Genomic DNA, 15,000 nt, shown 5'->3' on the forward strand with positions numbered 1-15,000 from the left:
CCGCTGTTGGCGTTTCACTTGACGCCGATAGCACTTATGGTTTCGGTTAAGTGTGCGACAATACTCGCCATAAACTGCAATATTCTAGCTTCTGTTTTCGTTTTTCTTTGCTCCCTTTCAAATATAAGAACCAGAAGTGAAGCGAAATTATCTCGCTAGAGGGGGATCGCTTAGTGCGGCCTAACCGGATGTGCGCGCCTGTCAGTAGTGATGACTGGACGGCACGCACTATACCTTGACTAATTCTCGGGCCAGACGCTCCACTGTTCACGTTTCATTTGACGCTGATAGTACTTCAGCTGTTAAATGGGACATTAAAGAGAGAAATGAGTTCAGCTGTGCTAGTAACTTTACCCTTCTGCAATGATAAAAGATCCACCCTTTCCTCGGGAGGAGGCTTGCTAAGGCTGTAGAAGGCGCAAAAACGAAACGCGAGGGGCGACACCGCCTTGAAGTTCTCACACCAACCCGCCATGACGCCATGATTTTTCACAGTGCTTGCTGGGGCCAAGTAAATTTGTTTATCGGTAAACAAGGAATGCATTGTATTCCGAAAGAGAGAAAGACTGGACTTAGCAAGTTACGAGAACTTTTATTCTGCGGCGACGTCCCAAATACGAAACAACGCTTTTTGAGGTCAAACTGACGTACAGCTAGGCGCTGTGGTTTCGCCGGAAAAAGAAAAAAAAATTGGCCTTCACTTTCTCTTTCAGTAATAAACGCCTTACTGCAAAATTAATGGAGACAAAGCTCTGAAAGCATACTTTCTCAGTTTAAACTTATTCAGTGTTTCTGATGGTACTACGTCCCAGTGTTTCAACGGCACTAGAGCTGGTTCTGCTGACATACTTTGGTCAATGTTCCACTACAACTCGGCGTACTATAGTCTAAACTCTCAGTGTTACTTCAGCTGACTCGTATGGCAGCGTGACAGCGGCCTTCGTAAACGTCACGAACGTCAACGCTATTTGTGCCTAAGCGGAGAGCATCTAGCTGGACGCCTCTTGTGGTTTTAATTTGACGCTATGGTTTCTGCTGCGCAGTGCTTCTCAGGCATAGGCATGAACAAGAACAACCGCCAAGTGCTTTATGTTTTCACTGCCTTTTTGTATTAGCCCACTCAGACAGAAAAGAGCTTCTAGCGCAGTTCTTCCAATAGAACGTAGCCTTTGAGCGCAGTAGTATGCTTTATATCGAAATATTGCATTAAGGATACCCAGTGCCCGCACGCAAACGCTCTCACGTGTCTTAAAGGTCTTGGCGCACTGTATACATCTGAACGTTGTTGTATCTCATATGCCTCGTCAGTCGCCTGTTCACAGTTTTCTCATCCAACATGTGCGCCCTGTTGACGTCGTCTCAATACCGAACTCGTTTTTCCCTCCTGTGATTGTCGGTGCCCAGTTGACAACTGATGTTGATTGTTGCCCATGTGCGTCCGAATAGTGACCCCTTTGTGCAATACTATTCCGAGCTAGTACACACTGCGTTCACGTGCACGGCTTTGATGGCGGCCACTTACTTATGTGTACATCCAGGTTAGTGAGCTTTCTTGCCAGTGAAATCAGACGGCGCGCATTTAACGAGGGGGCAGTCGTGGTTCTGATTTCGCGGAGCAGTTCCGACACACAGTAACTACGCGTGTCGCCACAGATTAGGTGGTGTAAAGGAAATATTTTATTCTGCATCAGACTTACGAAGAGACAATCGAACAGGTCCATACGACGAAGTATATTTCAATGCTTGACGTAATAAGTTCTGCGGAAACCCGCGAGGCGAAGAGAAGTAATTAATGAGGGAAAATCAGGCTTCCACCCGTTCGCCGCAATTGCTACAAAGAAAACCCATACGGTTTCCTCGAAAGAAAAGCCTCACAGTTCAAGAAAAATCCGTCCTTGTCCGGGACTCGAACCCGGGACCACCGCCTTTCCGGGGCAGCCGCTCTATTATCTGAGCTAACCAGGCGGCCAGCAGATGGCAGGGCGAAGTCGAATTTGTCAACAACACACACTGTCGACAAATTCCACTTCGCCCTGTCGTCTACTAGCCGCCTGGTTAGCTCAGATAGTAGAGCGGTGGTCCGAGGTTCGAGTCCCGGACAACGACGAATTTTTCTTGAACTGTGAGGCTTTTCTTTCGAGGAACCCGTATGGGTTTCTTTTGTAGGAATTGCTACGAACGGAGGTATGTCTGATTTTCCCTCATTAATATTTCAATGCTGTAGCAGACTTGCAGTCGCTGCTAAAATGTGCTCCTATTGTACTTGAAGCCGGAAACGCGCATTCGTCGTTATTAACGGCACAGAATTGTATTATGTTTTAGTAGTGATTATTATGTTAGTACGCCTCACAACATATGCGAAAATTGCTTAAAGTATTTTCTGATTAACTATGTGAGCATCGGAGCATGATGTTATGTGATCTTTACAAATAAAGAAGAAGTTGCGGAAAGCTTGGTTTGTTTGAGTGCTTTACAACCAACTTCAACACACATTACTACACATCCCCCTGCACACTCTGCTCCAACTTTGCTTTTATATGCTCGAGCTGCACAATTGCGCAAGCAGATGTTTTTGGTTGTTTAATCTATTTGTGCTTATTATATTATCAGTGCATCCGTCCAATGGCGACATCTTCCAAGTCATGTTGCTAAGTGACATGAACCGGTTAATACAAGGATTGATTTTGCCCGATTCTATAAATTTGTTATTGTCATCCTTGGTTTAACCCCACTTTTATCACGTGTTAAAACGTGGGCGGAGTGCCGCTCAGACCACTGTCTAAAAAAAAAAAAGTTAAGGTATCCGAAAATAACCATCAAATTATCCCGTCCCTGCTTAGGAAAGCTGACATAGACGAACATTTACAAACGTGTCCAGAGGCGCTCTTTTTTTTTTTAAGGATTCTTTTCATTTTCCATTCTTTCTGCCTTTCGTCACCGACTGGCATGAAACCAAGTCTTCGTAATCGCCAGCATCGACCAGGCGCTGTGATGAACGGTATGGGAGGCAACTATTTATTGCACAATACGGCCTCAGTCCTCCTTTTTTACTACGACAGCCCTTAAGAGGTCAAAACTGGGTTTGCTCCATCAGTCAGTCCTTTCTTTTACGCTGTCCTCGTCGTTAAGGCAGCTACTTAACCTCGGCATTACGAATACGCTCCCTGCATGGCAAGTAAGCAAAAACTGTGCACAAACCATCAACGGTGATTGCCAATGTAAGCGAATGGCCTAAATCTTCTAAAAGCTATTTGCTTTGATACAGGAATGATGCACTTGAAGGCGTCTGTTGGTTAGTGAGAATATTTAGGTAGCATTCGTTGTTTCGTTGCGTAATCCCGTAGAGAACAGATCCATTGGCCGGAACATTTGTAGCGACAGTGTACGTGGCTATACATCTAAGCCGATTCGTGCTATGTGCGTTGTACCCAGAGGCGCGAGCGCTGGCGTGGAGGGCTCCATCATCCTTTCCCATCACTGAAGTCTCCCGGAGCCGCCAAAGGTGGTGAAGCCAGATGGATAAGAGGAGAGCTGTCCTTTCGGAGCGCTCCCACCACAGCAAGTAAACCTTCAGATGCCCCCAAGTTTCGCGCGACAGCCCGTACGCTATAAAATTGGTCATTCGGTGACGACCGCGTCCTGCAACTCTGCATGCTGTGCGAGAGCGCACCTACAATTTGCATCGGCGTCATTGCATAGATGGTGAACGTCCGACCACCCCCAAAACGGGCGAAGTAGCCAAATAAGTTTATTCGGCTATAAAAAGCTTCCCCCGCCACTACCACTGCAGATGGAACTCAAGCCCTAGCGACAACGTAAAGCTAATGAACCGGACGTGCCAATCTCTGCGCTAGCTTTTCTTTCATAGTATTTATTACAATGCGTAAAAGGGACACGAACAAGAAGCCTCACCTGACATACTATTCACCCTCACGATGATAGGCGCAATGATGCCATCGCGAGTGCGCATACTAGTAATATTCATAGTGCCAGGCACTGAAGCACACACTCAAGGGCCACCACAAAAGACGGTGCTCACACCCTTCCGAGCAGTTCTTAATTAGAGTAGCTATCGCCAAAGGGTTGGCACATATAAGCACATCACCAAGATGGGGTACCAGCCCCGTCTAGAGTCCCATAAATCAAAAACATCATTAGATGAACAGCCATTCGAGAGAATGCATTTCTGATGAAAAGTCATGTTCTATGTTACAGTCAACTATAAGCATTTTTCCCAATCTCTGTATTCCCATCAGAAAAGAAAGGAACGTATTAAACGGTACACCACAACTAGAAGCTCCAGGTGTTCTGTACTGCGCGATACCTGGAGTTATGCGCAACATAGTGACATAGAAATTTCGGCGACATCTTGTGCGGCACGTAGACTCCAAGACGGGTGCTCTGTTCAGGTGTTTCAGAGGCTGCTCGCAACGTCACGACTCCTTGTAACATCACGATCGAAGCCTCCGTAACGAAAACAAAGCTTAGGTTAAATTCGCCCGCTTGCAGGGGTTCGAAGTGAGAACAGCAGACAGGGAATTCTGCAGCGAACAAGGAAACAATCGTGCGCAACGCAAAATAGTTGGTTTGAGGAGGTGCTTTGTCAACAAGGACTCCACATCAGCAAGGTAGTGATGAAGGCCAGCTGCTGTGATAATAAATCATTTTTGAGCAGGAGGAGCCCTTGAAATGTGCCGACTCTCACGCTGTGCCGCAGAGTCCAAGACGGCAATAAGGAGCTAGCTACGTTGCAATGTAATCTTTCGCATAATCTAGCAACTCCAGAAAACAACTGAGCAAGTGTTTCCATAAGCAGTGCTCAAGAGTTTTTTCTTCACTTCATGGCTACGGCGCACTATTGCCCCTTAGTGCCCTTGCGAGTGGGCTAATCCGTCCTAAGCATTAGTTTCGTTTCGGGGGCTTTCAGCCTGAGCGTTATGTTACAAGCAGCCGTGACGTTGCAGGAAGCTTTGGTGTTACAACGAACCGCCTTGTTACAAGCAGCGTGATGTTACGAGAAACCGTGATGTTTCAGAAATATCCAGTTTTCTAGTTCACAACTGCTTCGCGCACCAAAATAGAAACAGAAACCACCGGAAGATGATAGTCCATGTCGCGCGATAGCTTCATGGTGTAAAACTGCTGATAAGCGCAGTTGTGTGCGATGCGAGTGTGTGCGTGTGCAACGACAACGTCAAAGCGACGACGATGGAATAATGGCGATGGTGCGACGACGACGGCAAGAAAATGATGATAGCATGAACACGACGACCGTGCGACAGCGACAGTGTGATGGTTGTGTGACGATGACGGTGTCACGACGTCAGCGTGAAAACGCTATTAAGACGAATGCGGCATGACGACGACGACAAGCATACACCTATATTCTAAAGGATATGTGCGAAAACCAAGTGGAGATACTTTTTCAGTGTTCTTGTGGAGGTGCTCTTTGATTGTGGGTTGCAAATAGATGCAGCGCTGTAAATGTTGTAGCGTTGTAGGCAAGGCACCCCTATAGTTATCACTAAATGATGTACAGGTGTGTTTTTTTTGCCCAGCAAATTTCTATGGCCTAAACGGCGGTAGTTATAGACGTTTTGCGTATGCTTTAGATTCAACCTAAATAATACTATGTTCGTTAAACAGAGAACAATATGTTAGCCTCGTTCAACAAGTTTAGACTGGATGCATGATGATCGCGTGAAAACTGATCACCGCGCGTCTTTTGGTGAAAAAAAAAAAAAATTTTCAAAGGACGCAATAACAAGAAAAGACAGCTCTGTTGCTGACTCACTAAAGGAAAAGTTTCATTTGCGAGAGAGCATCTCTCTTCTTCTGCGTATGGTTTCTTAATTTTCTGCCGTTTTCTCCAATACGAATCTGTAACACTCGCCCAAGTGTCAACTCTCAAGAGCAATCGACTGCTCTTTGCAAAGCGGGCACCGACAGATGTTGATTACTGCATTGCTCAGCGATTTCTCCTTACCTAAATTTCTCATGCTGAGGGAAAGTACCAGCACGGCTACAGCTCTAAACGCAAAATCGTGACTGCATGATCACTTCCAAAGGCCTTTTTAAAATAAGACACGCAGGAATGATGACATTCGTTACTTTAATTAAAATTTGCTTATGGCTAATTCTTGCTGCCGGCTTCTAAAAAACTGCGCCCCTGCATCAATTTCACGCGCACGCGCTGAACTAGCTAGAAGTCATGGCTCTTCGTTATCATCTGTGGAGGTAGTCCTGAGTAGTCTGTAAGATGACCGAGACATCTCTAACGAAGACCTGCGGAACAGGTTGCTGGGCAAGACGGTGTTGCAGTGCTGCGAGCGCGACGTGCGGCGACTATGTAGCCGGTGCGCCATCTCCAACGAGACGTCTGCGTACGCCTCGATCGTCGACTCGGTCACGGAGTGATGGCTCAGCACAGAACTGAAGGCGTGGCAGGAGAACTCCGAGGGCCCGTCGCGCAGGAAAGCGTCTCTCGCCGAATTCTCTTCGCTGCTGGCAAAGTCGGGGTCAAGGAACCTGGTGGTTGCTGCTGCGGCAACGACGTCGACGCGTTCGTCGTCGTCGTTGGCGGACTTGGAGAACCGAGAGCTAACCTTGCGAGCCAGCTCACGAAGGCGCCGGCAGCGAGGCAGCGGTCTCCTGTCCAAGGTCGAGCGGCTGCTGCCTCCCTCGCTTCTCCAGGGAAGCCTGGACCGCGCCGGTTCCTGAACCGCAGCCCCAGGGAACGAGCCCGGATCGTCTGACAGGGAGCCGTGGTCATTGAGGTTCCCCGTGAGCATCTTGTTTTCTTTGTTCTGCCAACGGGTCCAAAACTCGCGAAGCTTCTTGACTGAGTTGAATATCGGATTGCGCGTGTTGTCGCCACCGCTGGAAGCGCCGGTTTCGACAGCCGACTCCTTGAGCACGTAGGTAGAATTCATTTTGACCTCCTGGTCGGCCCTAAACGAGCGGCTGCTGTACCGGAGGCGTCAACGCCGGCGTTGGTTCGTCTCTCGCTGCCGGAGCTACCCCTGCCACGCCGTGGTTACGCTCTCAGGCTACCCAGCAGAGGAGAAGCATCAGTGATGGCACGGCGTACAGTCGGATCAGGCAGCAAAGCAGCGTGACCGCGAGGATCTTGCGTGGCGGCATGCCCATGCCGTGGAACAGCTGCAGAAGGTAGGCGCACTGCAGGGCTCCCGTGGCCAAGCCTGCGGCCAAGTCTGCGTTCCACATGCTGCCCAGCAGCTGGACGCTGTCCACGATGGCCGGACTCAACATCTCGGCGGTGATGGTGGCGTCGTGCTTCGCGGAATTTTCTCGGGAGTTCGTATGTTGCTTACCGGCGGCGCTGTCGCCCGACGCCTTTCACGTCGGCATGTCGCCGCCGCCCCGTCAGGCTGCACCCGGAACGCGAGCTGAGCGCGAGGTGAAGGCTGATGACGCTGCTGCTCTGGCTTCCTTTGTTTGGTTCGAAGCTTTTCTTGAGCCGCAAGCCACGTGAAGCAGTCCGAAAATAACGAACGCACCCATATGAAAAGCTTTTTATCGCTTGAATTTGTCTGTCATATGTTTTGCGTGCACTCGATGTCGCTTTTTGATCAAGTAGCCAAGAGACACCTGCTTTTGCGCCCGTTATAAGCTATAATACCCGCTATGAAGAAATCCTGAAAGTTCATGCTAAACCGCAAATTGCCAAGGAGAGCACGGACTTGCATGCCCGTTTATTGGTTTCTATGTATCATGTCGGGTTCCTGTACAGCAAGCAGAAAATGCGATGTGACTGATAGCACCTCTGCAAATCCCACACTGGGTTCGTGCCATTATTGAAGGGATCATCATCGTCATCATCTTCATTATCATCATCGCTAATCATGCGACAGGGACGGCGCTCATTGTACAAATGCACGTGAGTACTGATCAAGAAGAACTGCATAAACCGCTAGCCCTGAAGGACGCACAGTAAATCGTTCAAACACATCAAAGCCTGCAGTCTTTTTGTACATCATATGTTCCGCTCGATAATATCAGTCGCTTTAAAATTAATATGGTTCAATATTTCTACGTCATACCATGACTTAATTTCTATTCTAAGTTTTCTTCGCCATTGCGCCCTCGAACTGCTCGGCTTACAGCCCGATACCCGCAGTGGTTAAGCGCCATGGTTTAAGGAACAGTAAGGGTGAGGTATGGTGTGGTACGTTATATTTCATCAAACAAAATATAGTATCGCGGCGGGAAAGTGGAGAAAAGGCTGCTCGTGGCAGTTTCACTATCCATGATACCTAATTTATTATTATTATTATTATTATTATTATTATTATTATTATTATTATTATTATTATTATTATTATTATTATTAAAACATATAGAAAATTGAAACAGACAAAAGTAAAGCACGGATCAGGCTGCCTCCGGAAGAGGCACAACGCCTGTCTACTATTTAGGAAAGAGGGAAAGGAAATTGAAGATAGGAAGAAGGAGAGGAAAGAGAAAATAAATAAGGTGGCTGATCATGAAAACTAAATGAAACAATGACAGAGAATAGAGTACGGCGGTAGGAACAGAAAAAGTCACTGCAGCTCGCTGTTGAAAGAATGTTCAACAATCAAATTATGTGCAATGTCTAGTAATCGGCAAAAAAAAAAAAAAAGAAGGCTGGAATTTTTTAGAAAAGGAGCAAGCAAGCAGTCATCGCACAACGCAAGCGGCTCTTAATCTTTACGGCGTCGTCGTTTTGAAGCAAACGCGTCTCTACACTCCGTTCCATAAATAGCAGTCAACGCTGTGGAAGCTCCGCAAGAAGTTCGGTCAAGCGAAGGTATCACTCCGCGCGTTCCGTCCACGCTTCGCTGTGCGCCAACCGCATTCGCTCGCGCGAGCATGAGCGTGAGACTACTCGAGGCGAGTCATAAAAACTACAAAAGAACAATACAAATGAAAACAATTTAATTCAACGCATAAGAAGTTGCATACCACAGTCCGTTTGTTTGTAAGAATTAAAACTTGTTTCATTCAATACTGAGCCTATATAAAGAACAGTTGCGCACAATCGCAGTCAAAAAGCATGGAACTATATCCAAGTGCGAACGAAGCCACTGCAATAAGTCTCTCTAGCCTCCACAGCGTTGACTGCTATGTATGGAACGGAGTAGAGTTTTACGTTCCATGCTAACGGAGAAAAAAAAAAGCACACTTGAATAAAGGGCATTACCCTTGCCCTGACTGACACCGCAGGACTCTTTTCTTGCATGATCAGCCGCTGTCTGGTACTCCATCATAGTTGCAGTCAACTTAGGGAAATTTATGCAAATTTATGATGATGATGGTAACGCAATTATACCATGTGTTTCACAAACAATTGTTTTTTAATTATTATTACTATTACTTAATATAGACGATTCGAGCTAAAATGGAGGTGTGCTTCTGCACTGCGGGAGAATGCAGTAGGAGAACTGAAAACTGGAGCTGGAATTTATTTCACGGCACATATCGAGCCCGCATTTCCCTAAGTTGCTGTTGGGCACAATGTTTCTGACAGAAAGAAGGTTATGGTTGTATCTCGAATACACTATATTTAATTATCAGAGACCGCCGTTGCTGAAAGACGCCGTTTATACCACAGAACTAGAAGTCAGCATGCACCTTCGAGCTAAGATTTAGCAAGCTTCCCTCTGAAAGTTAATGCCTGAGCTCAGATGCAAAAAGAAAGAAGAAGAAGGAGAAGGAAATGGGGTTTTAAGTGCCATAACCACAATTTGATTATATGGCATGCCGTAGTGGGGGATTCCAGATTAATTTTGACCCACTCAGGTTCTCTAACGTGCATCTAAACGTAAGTGCATGGGCGTTTCCTTACGCTTACCCCATTTGAAAGCGACCACCACCGATGGGATCGAACCCGCAACCGCATTCGCAACAGAGCGATGCCATAGCCACTGTGACGTCACGGTGGGCGGTCCCAGGTCTAAGCAACGGTGCCACAATGCACGGCAGAGAAGCCAACGCTACGCTGCTATAACCCAAGGTGAAGGCCAGCGTTTATTTTTCTGTTAGGCGATGGGCGCGTGATCACCCTGTTGATACATGCTGAGATTTCGTAATGGATGCGTCGTCCTAGAGGTCACTGCAGCTCGATGGGACGCTCTTCGTTTTGCATGAGACCATCGGGCTTCTTTCTGGTCAGGTAGAACCGCATGGCAAGGACTCCGCAAGCAATACCGACCAGTGTGAAAGTCACCGCAATTGCGGCGAACACGCCTGTGTGTTAAAAAGCGTTAAGGTCAAAATTCACTCCGAAGTCTCCTATGCACTCAAAGGGATAGCGCAGTGCAACGATGGAGCATGCAATGCAATTAGATCTTGCCTTGTACCATTTGCTCACCTAAGCCAGCTGGAATGTTCAGTTACTGCAGGGGAGATTGCAGGGACAGTGTATAATTTAGCGTACAAGTATAGAGTAAATAACATACTGCCCCCTCAATCTCCCCATCAGTAATGGGCATTCAGGCTGGCTTAAGTGAGCTATTGTTACAAGGCAAGAGGTGACTCAACTTCAGGTCAGTAGCATACTGGAAAAAAATGGCTAAGTCCACTGCAACTGGTTCTAAAGAATATCTTGAAGGCTCCAACACGGGTGAAATTCGTCAAATCAACGTATTGGCGCTGCTTAAATATACAGCGTTCGTGAGATACACATGTGAATGAACCCTTCCCCTCCCCCTTCTTATGTGTCCCTTACGTGCCCTAAACCATAGAAAATGATCATCGTATCCAGCTGCAACATGTTAATAAATGCAAATAGAAAACGTACCAGGGCTATAACCAGCGTCTTGACTAGCTGGAGAACTTTCCTTTCTTCGAACAATATCATCCAAGGCCTTCTGTGGTTGGTAATAAAGCGTACTTTTCCTCTTTGGCCATTCTGCCTCCAGGAAAGAGTCCTTCAGTGCCTGGTAGGTGCGTAGCTAAAGGAAACCAACTAATGTTCTTAGAGTTTGCAAATTGTCGAAGGCGGTCACGTCACTCAAATTTTAACGACAGAAAGGCAACGTGTGCGCCTGAAAATCATCTGCTTTTCGCATGCAGTGATCTTGTACATTCGGGATTATCGTTTTGAATAACTCAGGAACACTGACGATGGTTTAAACTCTGCTGCAGAGGCACACAACTGATTTTTTATAAGCTCTGTCGAACGTTGAAGTAAGAATACAGTTGAAACTCCATTTAATGAAGCGATGACCAGGCTCGATTTATTTTGTTAAATCATGAACTTCGGTAAATCGAGTAAGAGATGTTTCGCTCCTACGAAACCTAAGATTGTAACGCAGTGACGTCCAAAATGTGCCGCGGCACTGTATTTGCCGCTAACCCACGCATGTGCGTGTAAAAAGTCCGCGAAGGGGGCCAAATACCGCCACATCTAGCGCAATATGCTACATAAAAGCGCTAGCGACTGCTGAGTCCATTGTTCCGTGCGTGAGCATGGCGTGCAGCCTCGTCAAAATAAAGCTAGGGCCGTGACTTGGGTGCCTAAACGTTTTAACGCGATAGCGTTAGAGCGCACACTCGAAGAAAAACCCACCTGCGTCAAAATTAGAAAGAAATCACAGCTTTATTTACTCACTTATTTCTGCAAAAGCTTCGTTAAATCGGTTTTAATGCAAGTTAGCTTCATTATTTCGGGTTGATGACAACAGTGAATCTTATGGGTACTTGCCGGGGAATGGAAATTTCTTCGTTAGATTGGTAACTTCGTAAAATCGGGTTTGAATGGATCTTGCTTTAACTTATTCAATGTAGATAAACTATGGAGTAATGAATAAATGCTATCAGCGTCCCCATTGAAACGGGCCTAATGTTCTACCTAACCTTTTTTTAAATAACGCACAACGAATTCCCAACCTCAAACTTTGTGAACCACTGTAGGGGACTTTGTTTTTGTACGCCTCCGTTGTTTGCGGTCTCCTTACTTCTTTGCCACCGACCCTCTAATCGCCTTTTACTAATCGAAGAACACGAATGTTCTCGTGCACAGTCTCCATCTGAATGCGACCAGCGCAGCCAGGATCGAACCCGCGACCGCGTGCTTAGCAGAGCAACGCGATAGCCACTGAAATACCACGGTGGGTGGGCCCAGATGTAAGCAACGGTGTCACATTGCACGGTTGGTGCAATGTGACATTACCATTGGTCCTCATAAGCCAATGGTACGCTGGTAAGACTCTTAAGGTGAAGGCCAGCGTTTATTTTCCCGATCCTATCCTATTCTATCCTATCTCGATCTAGAAATACGACAGTGTGTAAGAAGACAAAAACAATTTTTTTTCCACCCACGGCAGATTTCCACCCACGACAGGCGAATTTTAGTAACGCTCTGACTGCACGGTGTCCTCGCGGAACTCCAAAGCGAACACCCTCGTCTTCCGAAAAGGCTGCCATTTAGAAGCTTTTTCTGCAAGCGCTTGGTCATGCAGCAGGCATACATGCGTGACCTTACCTGCGTGAAACTTAATTGCGTTTTTCTAACTCCGGGCGCTGGTGTTGAGTAAGGTTTGTTGTGGTACATCACGAACGCTTAAGTAGAGAAGTGGTGCGACTGCACTTATATATTTCATAACCCAAGTATTTTGAGATAATTAAACAAAAACAAAAACACAGTTTTCATTCTCGCACGCCTCTGGGGAAATGAGGCAGCTGAACAACGTCGTGAAACCTGAGAATGGCAGAAATTTGAGCTATATCGGTAACGATCCATGATTACAAAAACGTGGTGTAGAATAAGCAGTCACATGAGCAATGCGAAGGATGACACAGAGGCTGTGTGCCGTATAGGCTCCTATAGACTGCCGTATAGACTCGCCGTATAGACTGCTGAACAGAGAGCTAAGCCGACAGCGCCTGTCTTAAGCCTCGTTGCAATTCTCTCGAAACTGGCAAAAGAGACAGCTTCGCGACGCGAAGACAACGTCGAAGTAAAAGAAAAACGACGCAGGCTACTTCGCTGTCCAAACAAGATGGCTGCTGAGAAGACTGCTCAGAAATTCAAGAAGGTTACCTGCGCGCAAGGCAACGTAATAGCGTTTTCTTATGCGCCTATAGTATGAGCTACGTTGTGTTTTTCGTTGGTGCGCATACGCAAAGTTCAAATACAGCCCTCACATTTGCTTTTCTTAGCGTTTTTTCTTGTCGACGCGAGATGGCGCCAAGTCGCAGAAACGCCTTTTGAATTCATCCCAATACTTGGGCTCAAAGCTGTCTTCTTAGCAGTGAAAGTAGACTGTCTTCAATGCAGGCCTGAATCGGAGAACACCCGTAGTAAACTTGAAAGGGAAATATTGTCACCTACCCAATTGTAGCATGAAGCTGGAAAGAAAACCCTGCGGGCCATATCAGTACTACAGAACTGATTTGTCATACTTGTAGTAAGTAGTAAGGATAGTCGGCGTTTGTGTTGTCCTTTTCGTTCCTCTCGTGTCTCTGTGTGTGTTTTAAAAGTTGCCTTTACGAACAGATAAATCTGAGGGTAAGCACGCAGTGACCCCTGCAGGACTTGCCTCTGTCTCTAAATCGAGAACAGTCAATCTAACAGCAGTCCGAAACAAACACTGAGTTAACGAAACGCTACATTTTTGGAAGATTGGCTGTTACACTTACCTGTGTTTTGTCGTTTTCGTCTGCAAGCACAAGAGTAAAAATAAAGCTTCCGTTTTGGACCCGCTGCGCAATATTTTGGACTGATTCATCGACAGTAACGACACGCTTCTGCTGAAGTTCAGACAAGGGTCCCAGAATCTTGAAGAAAGCCGTTATTTCATTATTTCTTCGATAAAAGTATACCTGTTGATGACAAGGACGTTCTCGTTAACAAAGCGTAGAATAATAGACTCCGCAAGAAGCAATAATTGGCATGAGTAGTCAATGAAGTAGGAAGGGTTCACACTTCTTTGTGCTACATGTCTTTTTTTTTATTTAAAACATATGTAGATCACAATTTTGTGCCTCCCCCCCCCCCCAATTTGTTGCTTACGTCTATTCACAAGAAAGCTAACTTTGGCACAATCTGTGACGTCTCGGAGAGCTGATGCTCGAATTTCAAGGAGGAGCCGCCATATGTCCTGTGCAGTTTCCCTGTATTTTTTAAGCTAAGCAAATATGGAGTAGTTTTTACTAGAATGTCATTAAGCCATATCAATCACTATCATTCGTTAAAAGTTCCCTATTTGTCATTTCATAAGTGAAGTGTACCAGTAGATCTTAACCTACGCTTTTGCGCCACAGATAAAGCACATCTTCCCGGTTGCGGCTTTCAGCGTCAACGACACAAATGTACATTTTTCAGTGGTGAATGCACACTCTTGAGTGTCCACTCTTGTATACTCCAGAGTGTACTCTTGAACACAAATGTACACTCTTGAGTGGCAATTGTGAAGTTTTGAGAGGTAAGCACGAGCAATGCATTTTCGGCGCATATTTATCGCGCAGCACCGACCGGCGTACCCATTACGCGGCGCTCTGGCAGCCGGGAATGAAATGTGCTTCATACGATTCTCCCTTAACGTGGCAACCTCATGAGACATTCTAACTGAGAGTACAGAAAGGGCACAGCAAAGCATAACGAGTATATAGACGTGGAATAAATACACCGGTGCCGCATTAAAGATATGCAGGAACCACAACATTACCTTTACCGCTTATGAGGAGATATGCCGACAATGATTTCAATGACCACTGTGTAGGAAAAAGCTCACGGGCTTCTATGGAGCAGTCAAATTGTCAAATTGAGCATTTCCTAAGCGTTAAACAGCCTTTTATTGATTTTTGTGCAAAAGTACACTTTGATGTTGCCTTAACAATGCCTTGGCATGGTCGCACATGGCTAGTACTCTATAGTCACTATGACTGGTGGATGCACTGATTACTACTAATACTGAGTTGTACGTAGCCGGCACTTAGAAAAGAAATAGCAACCTTCTGTCAAGCACCTGTACTGCCTAAGGTTAAATTGCC

At 46.2% G+C, this 15,000-nt stretch overlaps 1 protein-coding gene across 2 annotated transcripts in view; it reads right to left on the bottom strand.

Moving 5' to 3' along the window:
- Positions 1-10,009: 10,009 nt before the first annotated feature.
- LOC142583077 (uncharacterized) overlaps positions 10,010-15,000 on the bottom strand; it is a 31,972-nt gene continuing 26,981 nt past the window's right edge. The window contains exons 13-15 of one of the 2 annotated variants that reach the window (XM_075693366.1): positions 13,648-13,830; positions 10,805-10,958; positions 10,010-10,251 (exon numbers count right to left, since the gene is read on the bottom strand). In XM_075693366.1, the coding sequence (XP_075549481.1) occupies positions 10,115-10,251; positions 10,805-10,958; positions 13,648-13,830 (474 nt within the window). In that variant the 3' untranslated portion in view covers positions 10,010-10,114. The remainder of the gene's footprint in view (positions 10,252-10,804; positions 10,959-13,647; positions 13,831-15,000) is intronic. The other variant, XM_075693367.1, reaches the window with a different exon arrangement.

Source organism: Dermacentor variabilis, chromosome 5 (genome assembly GCF_050947875.1).
Source record: "Dermacentor variabilis isolate Ectoservices chromosome 5, ASM5094787v1, whole genome shotgun sequence".
Classification (NCBI taxonomy): Eukaryota; Metazoa; Arthropoda; class Arachnida; order Ixodida; family Ixodidae; genus Dermacentor; species Dermacentor variabilis.